This window comes from Pogoniulus pusillus, chromosome 3, assembly GCF_015220805.1.
Source record: "Pogoniulus pusillus isolate bPogPus1 chromosome 3, bPogPus1.pri, whole genome shotgun sequence".
Classification (NCBI taxonomy): domain Eukaryota; kingdom Metazoa; phylum Chordata; class Aves; order Piciformes; family Lybiidae; genus Pogoniulus; species Pogoniulus pusillus.
Window position 1 is genome coordinate 49,986,604 of NC_087266.1, and position 20,972 is coordinate 50,007,575.

Genomic DNA, 20,972 nt, shown 5'->3' on the forward strand with positions numbered 1-20,972 from the left:
CCTGTGTTAGGCATTTTGCACTATGCAGAATGGGAAGAAGCACAAAGGTTGCATACTTGGACATCAGCAAATATGTTAACCAGAAAAAAGAATGAGAAGTTTATAGCTGTAAATCTCCTGGGTTTAATTCAGTATATTATATACAGGTGTCTGTAAGGCTCATGAACTCAGCTCTTCATCCTCCTTTGTCTGGAGCCACAAGGATACTGAAAGTGCCTTTCTTTCTCTTAGCTTATTTAAAACATGTATGTGTCTGCATGTGGAAATTGTGGTTGTAGTTCAAAGCCCACACTCGAGATAGCTGAACACAGAAACCAGGAGAACAGAATTTTGCCACGACACACAACTGACTCAGTGTGTTTCAGAGAGCAGAGTCAGTGCCATGTTAAAGAGTGCTTGAGACTGGCCCTAATCAAAACGAGAGACTGAGACAAGAGGACTTCGACATGCAGAAAATACCCTTTCTTAGAGATAAGGGCAACAAGGGTGGGTATGACTGAGCAGCTGAGGTTGAAATAATTGCAGGATCTAAGGTTGGCACAAAGCTTTTCCTTTTCCTCTCCCAGCCCCAACTGAGAATAGAAGAAAGATCTTATGCTACGGCATAAAGGATGGTTTGCCTCTTCAGCATGTCTTGGCCAAGAGGAGGCGAATCTTGGAGGCTTGAGGTCCACTTCTGTTTTTGTTAAGACCACACAAATCAGTGTGGTCATGGCTGCATTTACTTCAGCTGCCCCACCAAACCCTTCCAGACACACCCAGCTCTGCATTCCCTTTCATGAACACAAAGCAGTATTCCTTCTTCTTCCCTTGGTTTCCAGTTTGCATGCCTTGATGGTCGTTCAGCATTAACATGATCTTGATAAAACATTTAAATAGGCTAGGAGCATTAATCAATCTGCTGCCATTTTAGGGGCCTTGGGCTATGTGGCACCTCCATCTTACACTCCTGTGATTTGTCTGCCTAAAGGGACAGCAGGCTCAGTAATGACATGGCTTAATGATTTGTAAAATGATGAACACAAACTGGATGAGATAACCCTATAGTCTTAAATGCAGCCTTACAGTCATCTTGTCCCCATTAATCAAAGCAGTGCTAGCTGCAAACTCTGGGAAATAAAGAAATCACAATCCCACACATGCAGTCTTTAGTCACTAAAGTACAAGCAGAAGAGAGAAAGATGAGCAATTAAACCAGGAAGCAGAGAAGGTAAAAAGGAAAGATAAAAACAGGCAAAGAGAGGGCAGTCTTGCAGAGAACAGTTTGGTCTACAAGAGGCAAGAAAACCAGCAAAGGCTGATGGTGGTGTATATATGCAACCTCTACAGGAAGTACTTTGTTTCTGTTGAAACCGATGAAAAGCACAGATTCTTGGAGTAAAAAACTGACTCAGTTTAAGGTGCATTAAGGTGCTTTAATTAACCTGTAAGTCTAACACTGGCCTCCTGTTTTAAAAATCTTCTACTCTCTTTTCCTTTTACTGTCATAGGTGTTTGGGTCTTAGTGTTAAAGGTTCATGTGGGGGCAGACACAGAGAACCAATGCTTAAACAGAAGGAGATGTTTTCCTTGGTTTTTCTTTATCTCAGGGTGCTTGCTCTCTGTCTTTTCTGTTGGTGCAGTTATGTCTCATGGCATAGTGAGACTACTGATGACTCCACATGCAGCCAAAACTGCAGAGAATATATTCAACATTATGAGGCACCCAGTGCTCTGGTTTTGTGAGCACACTGCAGGACACTTGCCAAACATGTTAAATTCAGTTTTAAATCAAATTTTGCATTTTACCTTTTGATATACTGCCCTGAATACATTTTGCCTCTCAAGTAAAACCTCTGATGATGCTGAGGGGTTGGACTCCATGATCTTTCTTGCATTGCTGTCTCTTTTTTTCATTCTGGATGAGTCCCACTGGTTTCAGTACAATTAAACTTACACTTGCTCCTGTTGAGCAAGGCAGGCAAATCCAGGCTCAGGATGGTGATGTCATCACCGTGTTGTAGCTGTTTGACTGGGCTCTGACCTCAGCAGAGCCTTTCTGGCAGTGCTTAATAGAGATTATGTGTCAAGGGATCACTTCTGCTTTCTTACAAAGCAGGTAGCTTAAAATAGGCTGCAAGAGCACTCGCTTTTTCTGTTTCGTCAGGTTTGGACAGCCCAGGTGAAGTCCTAAGTGTATTCCTGTGAGATTTGCCCCACACTGCTTATGGCACTCCTGGATACTTGACATGAAATGCTTCTGCAGCCCATTGTAATACACAAAGACTCTAAATCCCTCCAGGCTTCATGAAGATTTGTGCAGAGATTATAAATGAGCAGCAGATTAGCACCAGATGAAAAAACCTGTCCTGGTGAGAGCAGATCTGTTGGCTCAGCGGCTGGGTTTGTCGTGCGCCTTTGTGGCGAGGTCTTTCTCGCTGCATTTGGCATCTCGGTCACAACCAGGGTGTCGGGTTGGGTCGTGTCTTTCTCCTCTCAGATGGCTGACCTCCTCCCCAGCACCTCTCCTTGGGCTGTGTCTGATGCAGGCAGCATGACTGTGCCAGGCGGGGCTCTGCCAGGCTGCGGCGTGGTAAATGCGCAATGCAAAAAGCAAACCATGAGAAGGCTGAAGAAAAGGACTGGAGAAAAAAATGTATTCAGAAGATTAAGGCAGATGCAACTGCTTCCAAAGCCAAGGGCGGGATTGAAGGGACAGGAGAAGGCTGTTCTGCTGAAAAGAGTAGCTGCATGAGCCTCACAGTGTCCTCAGGGTGCAGAAATAGGTTTTTCTCTGTGGCATTCTGGGGCACAAAGTGCAGTGCAAGATCAACATCTCTTGCTTGTTGTGGTTTCCCCCATGAGCCATCCCACCTGCAAATCCAGCCTGAACTTTGTGGGACTGTCAGGCACTGTGAGGTTAAGATGAAGAGGAGCGATTACGTTAATCCACGGGCTGCACGCAGCTCCCCATGTGCTGTGGTAGGGTGGTACAAGTGAGGACAGTCAGTAGTCTTGGCACAGGACTAGGAGCTAGTTTTACCTGAGTTTTAATCCCGGTTAAATCACTGAATCCTCTCTGTGATCGCTGGAGAGCCACATAATGTAGATATAGAAAAGTCTTATTAGCCCACATAATCCAGTTCTCTACAATACAGGATTAGCCTCTGCTCTTTATTCACTAGGGATTCATGAGGTGGACCTTCTGATCCCTACCTGTGGCACAGTTGTGCAGTCCAATATGCTCATGGTCAGGAAAGCCTTCAGTTAAGGTGCTTTAAGATTAAAGTATTTTTTAAATCTCTTCTATTATTTCCTCTTTCTGCTCATATCATGAAGAGCAGCATTGGGAAATAGGTCTTCTAAATAATAACACATCTAAACAAACAAAAAGAGTGAGGCAAACAATTCTCCTGTAAACAGAGGTGTTCGGAAATAAGCTGTGTTCAGTGATGTTTCCTAGCCTGTCCTGCAGGCAGCCGTCCTAAGCGCAGGTTTTCCTTGTCCACTCGTCCTTGCTGATCCACCATTGAACTAGGCATGAGCAGAAGCAGGAATAGCAGCAAACACCCTGTATAATGTGCAGTGTTCTGACCTGTCCACGAGAACATCAGAACAACTACAGAAAGTATTTAAAATAACAACCCCCTGAAACGAATGTCTTAGCAAAAGCAACACTTCTCTTGTTAGTGGAAGCAGGTCCCTGTTAGGCCAAGTACTTAAAGCTGTCTGACTGCGTGAAGCAAGTCACTCTTCCAACCACTCCAACTTCTAAGGCATGCATTTACCTTTTTCTCTGAGTTCCTACTTTATATCTGTATTTTGGCTAGCAAGTTTCAACGGGAGAGGTTTCTAGCAAGCGTGTTTCATCTCACCTCATCCATTTGTCTTGGCATTACCCTCTGCTTCACAGCTTCATAGGAGATGCCTCAGGTAAAAATCTTTCTGAGTACTGGTAATTTGGTTGCACCTATAGTCATTGTGTTGCCTATCTGCAATCCAAAACTAGCAAGAGCTGTGTTAAACTGGAGGGTTCATAAATACTAGCAGGAGCTGAAGACAGCTTTTCATGTGCCTGTGTTTTATTCTCCAAATGCTTAAGCCTTTACTTATAAAACAGGCATACCCAGTAACATACTCAGGCACTGACATCCCTGAGGTGGAGTGGCCCATGCATGTGCAGCTTGCAGGGCAGACAGGACAGAGCAGAAACCTACAAGTAGGCAACTGAATCAGACCCCTCGCTAGTGGCAACCTGAGAGACTAAACTGAGCTGGTTTTGTTCTGTAGTGCTTCAAAAATCACTTCAACAAATAAGAATTATTGCTATCATCTAAGGGCACCAAGACTTTACTAAGTGTGCAGAATACCTCCCCTGTACATCAAACTGACATGAACACATAGGACTTCTCTCTGCAGGACTTGGTTCAACTCCAGATTGTAGGCACCGAAAATTGATCTCTCACTGCAGACATTTTTGTGTGAGAGAGTCTTCTCTGTCCTCACTGTGGTCAATGGCTTTGTACTCAATACAGCCTAAGGACCTAGAAGAGAGTTTTCTTTGGGGAAAGCTGAGTTTCTTTCCAGGTCCTCTGGCTGTATTAACTAGACAACTGAATTCTACCTGTGATGTTTTGGGGCTCTGTTTTAGACAGATGGTGTAGCAGATAGATGGTATGGTCTGCTCAAGGTAAAGGCAAGGCTTTTGTGCTGCCCACAGAACTCTCCCCAGTGCAAGAGTGTTGCCATTTGAGTTTTCCCAGAGCCAAAAAAACCTCAGTGGAACAATTTAGGTTGCTCCCCTTTCCCCTCTCCCCTTCCCCCTGTGGGGAAAAGTTCGGCAGGAGAAGCAAAAAGGGGAACAACAGAAGATAAAAGGTATTGAAGGGAAAGGAAGGTAGAAAGGTATTAGGGAAAGGAATATAAGCAGGTGTGTATAGGGAACCAGATTGGATGGCAAAGGATTCTCTTTGGCTGCAGGCCCCCACACGAGGTAGTGGGCTCAGACCACGTGGAGTAGGCCCAGCTGCATGGTCACCAGCAGCAGTAGCAGCTGTCGGGCAAAGCAGCAAGGCAAAGGCAAGAGAGAGAGACTGGCAGTACCGCCCCCTGATACAGGGTGCAGACTGGAAATGGCAGTGGAATAAACATGATCTGAGGACCCCTCCCCGGGATGAGGTTTCCCTGCTCACCTGAGTCCACCTAGAGTCTGCCTACCCTAGGGTCCACCTGGGGAGTCAAATTTCCAGCCACAACCTCTGGCAGGCCTTAAACCCTAGCACTGCATCAGCTTTGTCCCCAAAAGTGTGGTGTTTTGCCCAAGTTGTTACTAGTGCTTGTGGTCCCCAAAGGCCTCCTCACCTTTTCACAAACAAGATGGCTGTATTTGCTTTGGGTCCTTGGCTTCTTTTATTGCTTCATCTGCCAAATTATCAACTCAGTCTACGAAAGCACAAGAATGCAGCATAAAACCAAGCCATGGTCAAGCAGTCCAGTGTTTGCTTTCTGAAAGTGGAAGTGCTTCTGTTGATTCACTAAGTGTGGTGGCCGAGTCAAAGTATCTGATATCAGAGATGCTGAATAGAGAAAAAAGAGTAGTACTTTCAGTTAATGCAAGCAAAATACAACAGAGTCTTTTCTTGGGCAAATGTGGTGTTTTGGGTGTTACCTGCCCCCCGTGGGGGGGCTCCCAGCCACCCTTCCACCTTCTTCCCACCCTCTACCTTACCCCAGACATTGCTTTACATTCAAGGTGAGTGTGGAGGATCAGCCAGGGGGGTTGGGAAGCAGAAGGATCAGTCAGGCAGATATCAGGTTAGAGAGAGAAGTGCATGCAGCCAGAGCCCAAGAGCAACTCCATTACCCATGCTTGTGTTCTTGTTTTTATACATCTCAGCAAGCCTATGAGTGAAGTAGACATCAACACTGTTTCCTTTTCACAGCCTGTAATCTAATTCTGCTCACCAAAATATCCCAGCTAGGCTCAAACTATCCCAGCAAGCCACGGTGTGATTTCAGCAGGTCATACTGCTGTTGTGAGGTCACCCAGAACGCCCTCTGCTTGGAATGAGTGGTGCTTGCTCCGTGGACACAAGCCCTTTATCTTGCAGAGGCATTTTTGGAACAAGCTGACTCACCAACTGCACAAGTGAAATAAACTTGCATGTAGAGGTCTGAAGTGATTCCTGCTTAGTGCTTTGTTGACTGTTTGGCTTATTTCATTTGACTCTCTTGTACTCAGTTGCTTATCAGTTAATGAAACTGCTGCCCTACCATGGCTAATTTCTCCATTCATTCATTTGGTTCTTTATGGCACTAAGGAAAAAAGCTTGCTGTGTTACACACAGAGCTTATGCATTAGCATACCTCATGTGAGTGTTGGCATACACCTTCACCTACAGCACCTAAGTGAACTTCAGGGGCTTGGCTGGCCTCTAAATGACCTCTAGCTAGGCAGCCACAAACGAACAAAGCATTTTCTGCAAATGTGACAATCCCTTTTTTTACCTATAAAATAACACTGCAGTAAAAACGAGAAGGTAGTTCTGACAGATCAGGGTCACTAAGGCAATGTGATGTGCACTAGCAAGACATCAGAAGCAGCAATGTATGGACTTCTTTCAGAGACAGAGCTATGCAGAGGACCTCCTTGGCTGCCAGGTCTTGTCTCTTTGTGCCATTTCCTGTAATCTCCTTGGTAAAATGATCAAGTTCCATCTTTATCCATTACTCATCTCAGAAGACTCTTCTACTTCCGATGTGGTTAGAAATCTTCTGTTAGTTTGCGATTCAGGTTCATTAACGGAGAGTTCATCTGGGGGCTTGCTGGTTTGGGCTTCTGTTTTGCTTTGTTTTCTTGTGGCTCTGTCTAGCCCATTTTTTCCTTTTGCCCTTAGACATGATTTGAGTCATGTGCAACATTCTGGATGAGACCTTAGCAGTGTTGTCCACAGTATGCCAATATTTTCTTAGCCCAGAATTATGTTTATCACAGCCTTGGTTGCTTTAATAACACCTAGCAACCAAGCTACCGGCTTCTTTCTCCTCTGTTGTTTCCATCTGGCGGGTCCCATAGCTGAGATTATTGTTTATTCTCGAGGGTGTCATCTTGCACTTTGGCCTTTGCACTTTGCTGTCCCTCTGGGGATGCAAAACTAGTGTTTTGTGTTATGAGAGAAATTCCAGTAAGGTTTAAACTTCTAAAATGGCAGCTTTACCAAGGTAAGTGACATGATGGAAAACCTTATGGTTGCTTGGCCAGTACAGCCTCAGTTTAGTTACCTGCACATCTGTCTAATTCCACAGGAAAGCCACCAGGCCACTCACTGGTTTGTGAGAATGACATTGGCTCCCCGTTTGTCACAGCTGCTGTCCCTGTGCAAATGTTCAAGTGTCTGGCAGATAAACAGCTGAATCCTGCCCTAGGGATGAGATTCAGGTCCCAGCTCAGATCATAACCCATCTAGGTGTCTACAATCAATTAAGTGTTTAAAGCCATGCTTAAAGTCATTAGTTAATAGAGGAGTGGTTTCTAGAGCACACTGCTCAGCCAACCATATGTGACAGAGAAGATGTGAAAGAGTTGAAAGAAGTAGTACATTCCTGTTGAGATGACAGAGTATGAGGTTGCTTGCTAAAGGCTTTTTAATGTTTCTCAGGAAAAAGAGCATCTACACTGCATGGAGGAAGAAATGAGAAATAACGGCAGCAGCATACATCTCCATTGCTTCATTTTCCTTCTTCAGCTGCCCACTGAAGCAGTGATGTTGACAGACAGAATATGAATGAGTCTGAGCAAGGCCATAGGAAGTGAGAATTTCAAGCTAGTGTAACTCAGCCCGCAAGGCAGGGCTCCTCTACCATTTATTCTTGTTGTCTTCAAGGCTTCTTATGTAAATATTTGGGGATTTTGGCGGGGTGCTTTCTCTTTGTTATTGAAGTGAAACATTTGCTGCAAGCACACTGAACAAAGTCTGCTTCATAATTATTTGCAGTAACAGCTCAGCAATGGAGACTTGCAGTTGTAAGGCTGCCAGTTCTGTATTAATATGATCTTCTTTTCTCCCTCTCCCGGCTGCAGCAAACAGGCAGTTGGTGTAGGAAGTCTGCAAAGCAGCACAAGCAACCCAATCCATCTGTGTCAACAGATTCCTACTTCACTGCTCTGCCAGCCTTTCTTCCTCAGAGCCACCGATATGTCCCTGAACAAGCAAAAGAAGCAGCTCAAAACAAGGTATGCCACACTAATGGCCTTGGTCATTATCTTGTTTTTTCCCAGCAGGACTTGAGACACAGTGATCAAGGGGACTTGACACGGAGCTCCAGCAGTGCCTCCAGCATTTCATGGTCATTTCAACGAAGCAAGTCTCTCTTCTGCTTGCCTACAGTGAACTCCTCCTCAGCTTCAGAGACCTTTCACTTTGGTGAACCGTTTCAGTTTTCAAATACTGGGTCACCTGCAGCCAGGTTAAAAACATGGAGATGCAGCCCCAGGCTTAATATTGATGATTTGGAGGGTGCCCAGGAGACCGATGTAGATACAGGGATGAAGCTATCTGTCTCAGACCTGTCTGTGGTCTCTGCATACTCTGCCCTTAATGGATTTTGCAATGACATGGAAGCCTCTCTTCCCCTATGGAAACAACCTGTCAGTAAGGCTGAACCGCAGGCCACTGGTGGAAGGCCTCTATCAGATCCGTGCAATGCCTTTGAGTCAGTTGATGGTGCACTGCCTTCTCTTTCTGAATGGTCTTCCAGCTCATTCATGCCAGCATCTCTCTCCAAGCAGCCCAAACAGTCCTCACCAGCAGCTGCTTGTTCTCTGGATGGTCGTGGTAGTCCAGCATCACCAGCTAATGAAGAAGAATTTTACATCTGAAGTTTCTTTGTCTTACACCTTTTTGGGGCAAATGTGAGAGTAGTGGGCCCACCCTGAGCTTGCAGAAGGTTCCTTGCTGAGGAGAGGTGACAAAACAGAGCATGGTAAATATTTGGAGAAAGCCCTTGGATCCCTCAGAGATGGTTGTCCCTAAACTATGCACGGCAAAGCAGTCTGTTCTTACACCCTGTACCTTTGTACTGAGAGAGATGATCAGCAGCGGCTCGTCCATGGCAGTGCAAAGTGGATGGTTTCTATGACTGACCCTTAGGCTGGTGGCGAAGGACATACCCAAAGAGTCAGATAATAATCCAGTTTTCTGTGGCAGAAAACAAAGGTTCATTTGTGACCACAAACTCCTTTAACTTTCTTGAGACAATTCTCTTTAAATCAGGATAAAGGAGAGAATAAAGGGGTCACCTTTCCCTTCCACAAGTCCAGTGGCAGCTCTAAGCACAGCAGGCCCCAGTAACAAGTCTCCGAAGAGTGGAGTCAGGCATGACGTTTCCTGTGAAGACATGTTTCCTTCATTCCTCAGACCTGGAAGTGCTGAGGTGAGGAGAAGAAGTAGTTCTGCTGTATCTTTTACTTTGACAGCCCAGGATACAGAAAGTGCCAAAAGGGAAACCTTTCACAGCATGTTCAACTCTCAAAAATGGGTTCCCCCAGCCACTGTAGACAGTGGTAGCCCAAGTAAACAATGCTTGCTGCTTCTAACCCATGCAACAGTTTTGGAATACAGAACATGGAAGGCAGCCCAGCATTTGTATGTTTTGCTACAAGGTTAGTCCCAAGTCCATGGCAGCTCCCTATTTTTTAAGAGGTTATGTGTCTGTAATTAATTCAGAAACATATTCTTCATACCTGCGGCCCAAGTGTACGTCTTTATGATTAAGCCACAATCAATTCCCAAGTAACTCTCTCCAAGGTCAAATTTTACTGCCTTTTCAGGTGATGTTTGTAAAATGCTCGTTCTTGGTAGCCTTTTCTGCTACAATTGATTTGGTATTTAAAAAAAAAATAAATAAATCACAAAAAGTAAGGAAAAAAGCTGTGAATGTGACCGCTAAGGATCATCACTGGGATTTGAGCTGCATGCACAGATCACGCACGCTTTTGGCAGAGAAGTACTGCTGATTTCAGCTCCGGTCTAGCCAGGGAGACAACAGCCACACTGAAAGGAGCGAGAATGATGCTGTAGGTAACTATGTACAGATGCAGAAGACCTGCCATGATGGCACTGTGATGGGTGGAATAGCAGTGCATTTGTGCACAAAAACGTTTGCTGTGTTACCAGTAGTTTTACTCAGGAGAACTGATGCTTCGAAATTATAGTAACAAAAAAAGCCAAGCAATCAAAAGCCCCAAAAGTACACACACTCTATAAATAATTGTTACAGTAAGTAGAACACTTCCCATGACCCGTTTAAGCAAAAGCAGTTTATACAAACAATTCTGGAAGAAAGCCTGAGGGAAGTTGAGTACAGGTTTCAAGGGGGTTTATAGGGATTCTATTAAACCCACACTCCCAGTCCAGAAGAGGCCAGAGGGACAGTCAAGAGTCAGGATGCTACTCCTCAAGGATTTTTCCTTTTGCTGTGATTTTATTCATGCAGGGAAAGAGGCATCAGGATGAAGCTCAAGATTCCTCTTTGTCAGATGCTATCATAGCATGCACCAGAGGTAGACTCTGTTTTCGGTGCTAAACACAATATATAAATAGGAAACTCCTGTGAAGCTCTAAGAGTACAGGAGATCATCAACCGCCTCTTGCCCTCCAGACTGTTTAGGCTTAGTCCAGTTTTGGGTAAACTGTTCTATTATGAAATGCCTGGGACCAGGAATAGCACTGATGAAGGAGATGTCAGGATGTGCATGTGTTTACCTGCTCTGTACTCCCTCAGAGTCCATGCAGTCTTTCCTCTGAGTTGTGTGGCCTTTAGATGAGCTGCCCTCTGAACACAGCAGACCCCATGTACCCGAAGCCTGATCTCTGTGGTGGTGTTTGTACCCTGTCGAAGTGCTTGTGAAACACTGTGAAGGCAGAGCAACAGTTTTTCCATCAGCTTGCACTATATGAACAGCTATGCTTAGGACTGGTTTAAAGTTTTGATTCAGTTATTTCCTGTCATATTTATGACAGTATGAAAATAAAGGAGGAAACAGCATCATATATTTTATGGGACAGAAATTTTATCAACACTAGCCACTTACAGATAGCACAGTGAGTAGGATCAATTTGGTTCAAATCTGTTACAAATGAAGTACTCATTATTTGGAACATAAAAAACCCCAGCACCTCACCACCATATTTTCATAGTATTCATAACATATGACCGGAACATAAAATCAGAAACTGGTTTGAGCTCATGTCTGTCTGATCCTGGAATCATGCCAACATCCAGACTCCCAACAAGAGCTGATTGGGGCTTTTAATGAAGAGGAGGCTTTGAAACATCTTTGCAGCCCAGGTGTGCCTCTGCAAGAAGTTCAGCACATATGGGGACCATCTCCTGATGTGACAGTACGAACTGGTACTGGCGGTCTGCAAACAAGCACAGCATAGCTCCAGTGTCAATCCTGAGGCTCATGTGTGGCATTAACCAGCAGCTCTACAATCATCTCATCTCCAGATCTTACCCCATTAATCCTAGTGGGAAGAAAGCCAAATGAGCTGCCACAAACTAAGTTTATGCAATCTCCACTGGTTCTGTCTTCAAGTGTTTCTGTTTTGTTTACTGGTTACTTAACTAGAAATAAACTTTTTAATTGTTTCCATTCATGGTGCTTGTAACCAGATTTTGGCATAATGGAGTGTCCTGCTGTCAGGTAGAACAGAGATGACACTGCACAGAAAACTTTTTGTCTGTAATAAAGCAAGTCAGACTTTGAGGGGTGTTGCACTGGAGGTGGACTTCATTCATTCTCTTCCCATTCTTTAGTAGGATGCTAATCTATTCAGAGAACTCAATATGCACAAGTTTGGTGGCATTTACTTACGTGTCCTGTTGTTTTGGTTAGATGGTGAACAGTGTACTCTGAGAACTGCAGGGTTTTGCTGAGCTCTCTCTCCACCGGCCCCACAACACGTTCCTTCTGTGCAATAAAATAGAGAGGCAGCATCAGCTGGGCTTAACCTTCTGCATGCTCTTTTAGGAAGCACTGCAGACTGACTGCCTCTTTTAACTGGGCTTTCAGGAATGATGTTAAGGTTTAACAACCTGAGCATCAGCACAGAACTACCCTGGTCTTGGTAAGACAGTCCTGTTTCACAAAGGGTTCTGGAAGCAGAGTGAAACTATGGATGCATTAACTACTGCTGAAACACTGGTGTTTTCAGTGGTTGATATCAGCAAGGAGATGAGCTCCTGTGATCCTGGCTGCAGAGACTTTTTGCAGCGTGCACTTTCACACTCTGCAGGCATTTCAAAGGCCTGTCTATTCTGGACAGCTGAGCTGCCTCCATAAGAAGACACCAACTGGCTGTACAAAGGACTGAGTGGCTCAGGAAGGTCTGAGGTGATGTAGATGGCACTTCTGTAAATGGCTTTTCTCTCCTGAATTTGTGTGGCTGATTTCTGAGCCTGGTTATCGTCTGCAGTTTCCACTGCTACATGTGGAACTACTACATGTTGTACGGGAAGGGTTATCTCCCAGACCTGCCACCTCCCAGCTCCATTTCATACTCCTTTTTTGCTCTAGGGAGAGACAGTCAATTGCTGTTTCTTGTTCACCTTTTCCAGACCATTAATGGCTTCACAGAGGTCTATAAAACATCACTCTGTTCTGTTTTCTCCTTTCAAGCCAAGCCCTGGTCAGGCTAGTTACTCTCCATGGGAAAACCAATCTGTGCTTCAGTTCATGCTGGCTACCCTCTGTGTTTTGTTCTGTTCTGCTGTGTGTTTTTTGAGCTAGAGGGTCCATAGCCACACTGTAGATTCAAAGAATGCCTTGAAGGTTTTTTCCATTTTATTTTCTGTGCCTTTCCTAGTAATGTGACTTGCTGCTCTGACTGGCTGAGTACTGAGCTACGCCTTTCACAGATCTTACTATAATCCCCAGGTTTAATTCACAAGCAGTAACAGTTCAGAGCCAATCACCGTGCATGTAAAACTGAGCTTTCTAATGTAATTAATTTTAGAATTAGCTCCATTGAATTTCATCTGCCTTTTTATTGCTCACTTGCTGTCTATCATGAGACTCTTCTGCAGCTTCCCCAGGTGTTCATCATCTTTACTGTTTCGGATGCTTAATATCCTCAAGAAACTCCCATCTGATGAAGCCCTCCTTTTGTAGGTTTAAGTCGTGCTGAACAATATAAGCTTGAGTACAAATCCCAGCATGACTCCACTGCCAAGCTCCTTCCACTGTCAGAACTGGCTATTTATTTCTACCTTCTGTTTCCTGCCTTTTAATCAGTCCTTTGTTCACACAACCTTGCCTCCTAAACCATCACAGCGTGGTTTCTTTAGGAAGCTTTGATCAAGGACTTTGGAAAACTGTTCTTAGCTGTACACCTACTTGTTGATGCTTTCTGAAACCACTGATAGATTCATGAGCTGTGATTTCTCTTTATAAAACTGGTGAGTCTTCCCCAATCTAGCTCAGAATCATTCACGTTCATGTCATGAATTCTTTATCATCTGAGCATAAGTGTCATTTGAGTACATAGCAACCTCCCTGTGGCATCCTTTCCCAGCTTCCAGCACTCACTGTAGTGTAATCTACTAAATTTACACAGAGTGCAGGCATCTTGAGCCAAAAGCTGTGTTCAGATCACTGTGTGACCAACTGCTACATTGTACTACCAAGGGATTCATCCTCCACCAACTTACCCGATTTCCCTTGAATTTCCTCTGATTTTTACACCAGTTCGTGGCAGTGAGGAGCACTGAATCCATGCCCTGTGTGAGAAGACAGTCACATTAATTTGCAGCCATCGCCCAGATAATTTCACTGAGTGCCTCCTGTCACCCTGAGCACAGGAGCAAACAGGTTGTGAGGTCATTGGAAGGAAATATCCTCCATGGCTGCGTGTGGGGGAAGAATATAAATGCTCAATGTAGAAAGCCCTGCAAAGCCTTGTGAATCCTGTGAAGTGTCTGTAAGAGTAGATGGAAAAAGGACAGAGAGAAGGTGCAGACACTGGATCATCTGGTTGGTTGTTGACTGATTTGGACCTCCTCAGACAGCATTCTCCAAGACGTTACCTGATGCCCACAGTGAAATAGGCTACATGAAGCCTGGACCCCTCTGTCTCCAGCACTGTCCTGTCAAACTTCACATTCTCATGTGCTCCCACATGCACTGTAGGCAAGGCATCCCACGAACCCACCAGGGTCACACTTTCAAAACACCAGCAACAGACCTCACTTCAGGGAACAGCCTCCTCTGAAAAACAGACTGTGTCCTAAAGCCGTGAGGAATGGGCAGCAATCCAGGAGGGAAGCAACACCCTCTGTGACATGCATCTGGCCAATGGAGTCAGTGGGTGGGGGCATGATCAAAGAGTGCTGGGCTGGCCTTTGGAGCTGGAGACCAGCTCACTTCTACTTAGCAACTTACAGGCAGTGTTACTTCCATCTAGCCACAGAAAAGCCATCTGCCGTCTTAGAGGGCCTCACAGCTGAAGAGGTACACCCTGTCTCCGCTTCGACGCAGCCTCCTGCATTAAGCATGGCTCACTTGCCAATCACTTGTGCTTTTTAATCTCCTGAATAGACGAGGCGGAAAAGGCGCAACAGGTTGGTAGGTGAAGGCCATCAGTTCAGTGTGCCCATCAGTAAAAACTGCTGACCATCGGCACGTAATGCAGCGGCAGTGGCAATGGGTTTGGCCAGAGCTGAGCCGCCAGCAGGAACGCCTGTTCGCGTCTCTGCGGTGCGGAGCACCTGTGTTAGTGGCAGATCGCAGCCACGCAGCAGCCTGCTTCTCCGGGACCCCTCGCTGGGACGCCACCAGCCTGCGCAAGTTGCTGCTGCCACCTTGTGGTCTCCATGCACAAGAGTGCCAGCGCCAGAGCCTGCCAGCCCAAGGCAGGTGACACCCGCGGGGACAGCTGGCAGGGGCCCTGCGAGCCTGGCACGATGCCCTGGGCACCGTGTCTCGGGGACCTGAAACAAGCTCCTGCCCCCGGAGTCTGCTGGGCACCTGGCAGCAAGCGTGCGTGAGAAGCACGGGCCGGAGGCGAACACAGCGGCACTCGCTCCGCACGGGGCTCCAAACAGGCATCGCTGCGGCCATGCCTGCTGGTGAGACCTGCCTGGCCTGGCGCACCCTGTGCGCTGCACCTCGGTATTAGCTGCTGACAGTGCCTGTGCTGGGCGTGCGCCCCATCACCCTGCTCCACTGCCTGCTCCTCCATCAGAAAGCCGGGGAGCAGGAGAACCCAGTGACTCGATGACCTGAACAGCTTTGCCTGTCATTCTGCTGCAGCAGAGCCATGGGCAAGGAAGCAGTTACAGCCTAGGGAGCTCTGGGTTGTGCTCGGGATGGAGCTGAGCATCTGCTGTGAACAGGCCCTTGAGCAGGACACAGTTAGCTGTGTCTGTCACGAATTCCACCATTTACTTTGATGAAAATTTTTGCCCTCCTGGTACGGAGATAATCTGCTAAGTATGACCAAAGCCCTGCCAAGACAGTGCTTCTTGTGAGGGTAGCAGTGCCAGCTGCTCCTTGTGTGCAATGAACTTGGGGACAGGGCCTCCCAGGACAGAGGCCGGTTAAGAACGCGACACAGAGCACCACTCCTGTGCTTCCTCCCAGCTCAGTGAATTAGCAGCCACCTCTATGCCGTTCACATGGGCTGTATCATGGACAGACACTTCTTTTCAGCTAAGTGTAATTAGGAGTGGGTGTCTTTTTCACATGATTTGCTGTGACACGGCTATGGCTGCAACTTTTCCTACCTTATTTGGGCTCTTTTGGTCACAAGAAAGCAAAGCTTTGAGTAATTGCTCTGCCTGTTGGTTTTGACTAGCTAAGATTAGCCCTTGAGTTTCTCTCCTTAGCACTTTACTGCCTTCCTTTCTTTCAAGAGCTTATTGCTTGGTGTTTTTCCCACCGAAGGGCTGAGGATGCTTACTCTCTGAGCATACAGACATCATGCAGAAAGTTTGAAGGTAGGAGTTTTGAGGCTGCCTATGACAGCAATAAAAACCACTGCCACCAACCTGAGCAAGAGGTAGGGAGGCTAAAGCTGCCATTGACATCAGAGGAGTGCTGAGACAAGCCAAAGGGTAGGAAAGGAGCAGAAAGATAGGAACCAGCTGTGACCTTCCTATCTTCTATCCCCAGATGGTGCACCAGCTCCAGGTATGTGGGTCCATGCAAGACTGCTCTTAAAGGCATTAGGGTGAGACACAGACCACTGTGGAAACAGCTAGCTTTTCTTTTTTGCCTAAATAATGGACATTTTTTCTCTTCTTGAACCACTGAAATGAGAGTCTTGCTTTCCAAGGAAGCATGACATCAAATGTTCCCATATTTAACAAAAGCAGTTACAAACAGATACAACTTACAGAGGGACCTGGCCAGGCTGGATGGGTGGGCAGAGGCCAATGGGATGAGATTGAACAAGGTGTTTAAAAGGAGGCTGGATGAAGTACTTAGTGCCATGGTTTGGTTAATTAGAAGGTCTTAGGTGCTAGGTTGGACTCAATGACCTCAAAGGTCTTTTCCACCCTGGTTAATTCTGTTACTTTGAAGAGCTTCAGTTACTAGAAGGGTATTTCTACTTGGAAGAGGATCTCAATGCCATTGCAAACACACTTATTGATCCCCTTTGGAGCTCCTGCTTTCCACATGATTTTATCCTTACAGCTGTAAACTAACCTTGATTTTTTTGTCCAGCAGGATTCTTTCTCCCTTGCATGGCTGTGCATAGCTTCAGATCTGCTGAGCTGTCACTCACAGAGGTCAGAGGAACAAGTTGAACTCATCACCTGGAACACTAGGTCGAAATAGTAGACATCACAGTTCCTCTGTGGAGACAGTAAACAGAATGTCATTGGCCACCACTGATCCTGCATCAGCAAAGAAGGGAGAGATATAGGCTGCTCTCAGGGAGGCTGTTTTGGCTGCTCAGGTTGTACCAGGACACCTGGACTGCAGCAGTTCAAGAGCTTTCCTGTTAGTCTCTGTGCTTCACAAGGTTCTCCTTCATGCCTCAAGCATCCACATCCCTCTCCTCCCAGGTGATTTTGCTGCCTGCAGTGCCGTGGTGGTTCAAGACTCTCACAGCTGCTTCTCCCACTGCCACATAAGACTCCTCTCATACCCATCTTCCTCACTCTGCTGCACATTGTTTGCTTTATGTACTATAAGGCTGAGGAAGACCTTCAGCACTGTATTTTCTGTGTCATGTGAAGGAGAGTAGGGCTCAGCTGCTCGGTAAGGGAAGGCAAGAGCCATGGTGGGCAGTGTGCAAGTAAAGACACACATTCAACTGCTGTCCCTCAGGGTCAGTGCTGGGACCAGTGCTGGTTAACATCTTTGTCAGTGATGCGGTCAGAGGAATTTGAGTGCACTCTCAGTAAGTTTGCAGAAACACAAACTATTATCACTACTAGAAGCAGACCCTGCCTGCAAAACTATGCCATTGCCTTCAGAAATCGTGGTCACCTAGAAGAGACTTAACTGAAAGAAAAGTCTTTGAACAGAGTTAGTTCTGTTCTAACTCAAGTCAGTAGAGTAGGAAAGACAAAGAGAGAGGATTTGTAACCACAAAGATGTGCTCCTTTCCTGCTGAGAGAGCAGCAGCAGCTGTTCTTCTCTTTGTGTTGTCATGCTTTATCACTTTCTGCCCTGTTGCAGTGCAGCACTGTAGAAAACAGCCTTCTGTACAAAAATGAAGCCTTGATAGAAAGCTGTTAGGAGAAGGTCTTCCAGTTAGTACTTTCCCCTTTTCTTACACCACCAGCTTCATACAGTGGTCTCCCTGCTCCGTGTTTAAGGGTGTATCTGCCTGTAACTTACCCACAACATGGAGCACTGGACCTCCCTCCACGAAGCACATGCACCAACAGATAATCCAGATCAGTTTACCTCTGTGTACCTGGCAGCACGCTACTGTGCAGTGACCAAATATCAGAAGAGTTTGTGGTTAATTAGGATCAGAGTAATCCCTGCTGACTGCCTGTCTCTGTGTAAAAAGGGCACTAGAGGTTAGAAAGTATTAAGCACCTTAAATGTCTACTTGCATAATGTAAAACTACTGAAGATTCAGACTTTGTGGCTGAAAGTACGAGTGTGAAATTATTTCCCCTGGGGACATTTAAATCTGCTTCTTAGCCTATCAAAGAAAGATAATCCATTGTAAAAAATCCCAGGAGGAAACATTACCAAAACTTGGCCATGGCAGATAATAAACCAGCAGCACAATGGAGACATGTACGAACAAAAACATCCAGCCAACAACAACAAAACCCACAAAGGCATTTGAGATTCTGAGCATCACTTCCAGCTTCTAAGAACGTAGCTGACCGTGTGAAGTATAATTTTTATAGTGGCAATAAAGCTTTTTTGGGGTGTACCTGTTTGTCCATTCTGTCAGTTTGGCTTTATCACAAAACCACAACAGCTACTAATTAGATAGCTTCATATTTACACCCAGTCTGTGGTGCTGCCCACGGACCCCAGGAAGCCTCACAGAAAAGACTCATTATGTGTTCAAGTTATTTATCAAATTCATTACACTTAAATGTAGATTTGATTTTGTTGAGATGCTTGACTATCCCCAAGCATCTAAATGGGTTTTGGACACTTCCAAATGCGGAGAGTTTTTGTGCTTTTCTCTTACTATTTAGTGTAGTAGTGTTTTTAAATGACGAAGGATCTTGGGGCTGGTTAAGGAGCTGGGCAGCTGTATCAGTGAAGACAGTAAGAGAAGGAGTTTTAGAGGCAAAAGAGAGCAATAAAAGCTCTACAGGTGTGTGGGAAGAGGTTGGATTTGCACACATTTTCACATCTGCTGGCAGACCACGGGACCTCCTTCCTCTCATATTTTTCGTTCCTGGCACATTTACGGAAGTATTAGGGGCATTTATGTAATAACAGGGTATTAGCTGCTTTTGAGGTCATCTGTTCTTACTCCCCATTTGCAGTCACAAGCTTCTCATTGTGACATCACTTGGCAGCAGAGCAGTACCTGTGATGTCACCAGAAGGGATTACAATCTGACGTGGAGAGTAAGCTGCAGGAGCAGGTCAATTCCTAAAGAATAAAGGTTTTGTTTTCCTCTGCCAGTAGAGAAAAAAGAGCACGCACCCAACCCACCCTTTCTCTTCCAACTGTCGTGGTGGAGTAGGACCCTTTCTACACACAGTGCTGGCTGGGAGTGTAAGGACTGCTTGCTGCTGCCACCAAAACCTACTGAGGCTCTGCTGTGAGCTCTGGTGGTGCAAGGCTGGCAAGGGAGCTGGATCAGACTTCTCCCGAGTTGGAACTCTCATCTGCACTGCTGCTGTTCGATGCTGCTGTGCCCAGCACTGGCATGGCAAACAATACAGAAATCTGCATAGGGAAGAGGTTGCCAAGAAGCTCAGGAGAAATGCCTGACATACAGGCACTTCTGTGAACTGCATACAAACTCTCCCCCAGCTACTGACCTGTGGGAGGAACTTCCTCCAGGGTAGAAGACTGGGGTGGGCTCAGCAGGAGAGTGTGGTTAACTTAGGTGGACTTTGGTACCAAAGTGGGTGAGAAAATGAGTGCAACATATGCAAAGGTACACACCCTTGCTTATCTGCCCATCTTAAGGGAGCCTCACAAGCTGGAGTGAGAGGGCAGGACAAGAGCTAAATTGTGAAACTGCAGTGAGTACAGGCAGGCACAGATGAAAGCCATAAAGGGACACCTTGCAGATGTGCTGTTACTGCTGCCTGAATCCAGCAGCTCTGGAGGTTGGTCAAATGTTGCTTACTTGTGTTCAGCTGTTTTTTTCATCCCTACCCTGAAGGGAGGGTTATCTGTGGGATAACAGGAAGGACATAAAAGCTGTGTGAGTACAAAGTCAGTTTGGCAATGTGGCTTTCAATGTGGATCCACTTGATGACTTCAGGCCACAGGAGAGGCAAACCACAGCTGCCCTGTATATAACGCTCTTCCACTTTCTTCACTCTGATCCTTTTGATCCCACCTCTCTCTCCTACTCAACCAAATACTTCTTTCTGAAAACCAGGCTCCTTATGGGAAGTCAGCTCTGCACCTTCACAAACGTCTTCATGTTTTCATCTTCTGCTTGGTTCCCTGACATTTCAGCCAGAGCAGTAGCAGTAACTGCAGTCGGCAACATGCTGCTATGAGGATCTCTTCCAGTGTCTTTACTTGGCATTGATTTATTTGATACTGTAGGAGACTGTGATAGTTAGGTAAGCATTTGGGAGATGTCTGAATTAGAATCTGCTTTTAACATACTTTATATTCCCTGTCAACAGTAAATGTATTTAAATTGTCAGTTCATGTAGTCATATGGGAGAAAAATAAGCTGCCACAGTGTTGCTCTCCACCTCTGCTTTTGGCTCGCCTGCCTGTCTTGTCTGAGTGTGAATTCCCACCAGGCTCCACCCAGGGTACTGACTTTCTCTCAGAAGCATTTTAAATCTGCATATACCAAAAACGTTGCTTCTGGGGACAGTGGTGGCATTTCACAGATCTGCAAGTCAACTCTGAACGTGCTGATGCAGCACCCCTGAGCTACAGCAGGCAGCAGAGTAGCTGATCTGTGACTGCAGCTGCCACAGGTCAGCTGTGCACTCAGGAAGGGTCTTATGATATTCAGAATCCACAGGGAAGAAACTTTACTGCTAGGACCTTTCTATAACACTGCAGGAAGTATTTCCATAGCTGAGATCATCTTTTGGAGTTCACACATTGTTTTTCTAGGAGTTTAAGCCATCTTCACCTGTGAGACATGCATAGGAGAACTACTTGGATACAGTAAGGATGTGCAAAATACATTCTCTCAATCAGCTTTTCTTCTTTCCTGCCCCCCCCCCCCCCCCTTTTTTTTTAATCCAAGTAAATTTCATCTACTTGAAAAAAAAATCATCTTGCCCTTGTGGTTTCTCAGCCCGTTTGAATTCTGTCTGTTGAAAACTTGTGAACAAGAATGGTC

At 45.8% G+C, this 20,972-nt stretch overlaps 1 protein-coding gene across 3 annotated transcripts in view; it reads left to right on the forward strand.

The window, feature by feature from the left end:
• The window catches only part of FAM124A (family with sequence similarity 124 member A), a 38,583-nt gene extending 26,834 nt beyond the window's left edge, over positions 1-11,749 (forward strand). For 2 of the 3 annotated variants that reach the window (XM_064176280.1, XM_064176288.1), the window contains exon 4: positions 8,060-11,749. In XM_064176280.1, coding sequence (XP_064032350.1) covers positions 8,060-8,857 — 798 coding nt within the window. In that variant the 3' untranslated portion in view covers positions 8,858-11,749. The remainder of the gene's footprint in view (positions 1-8,059) is intronic. The other variant, XM_064176296.1, reaches the window with a different exon arrangement.
• The last annotated feature ends 9,223 nt before the right edge of the window (positions 11,750-20,972 follow it).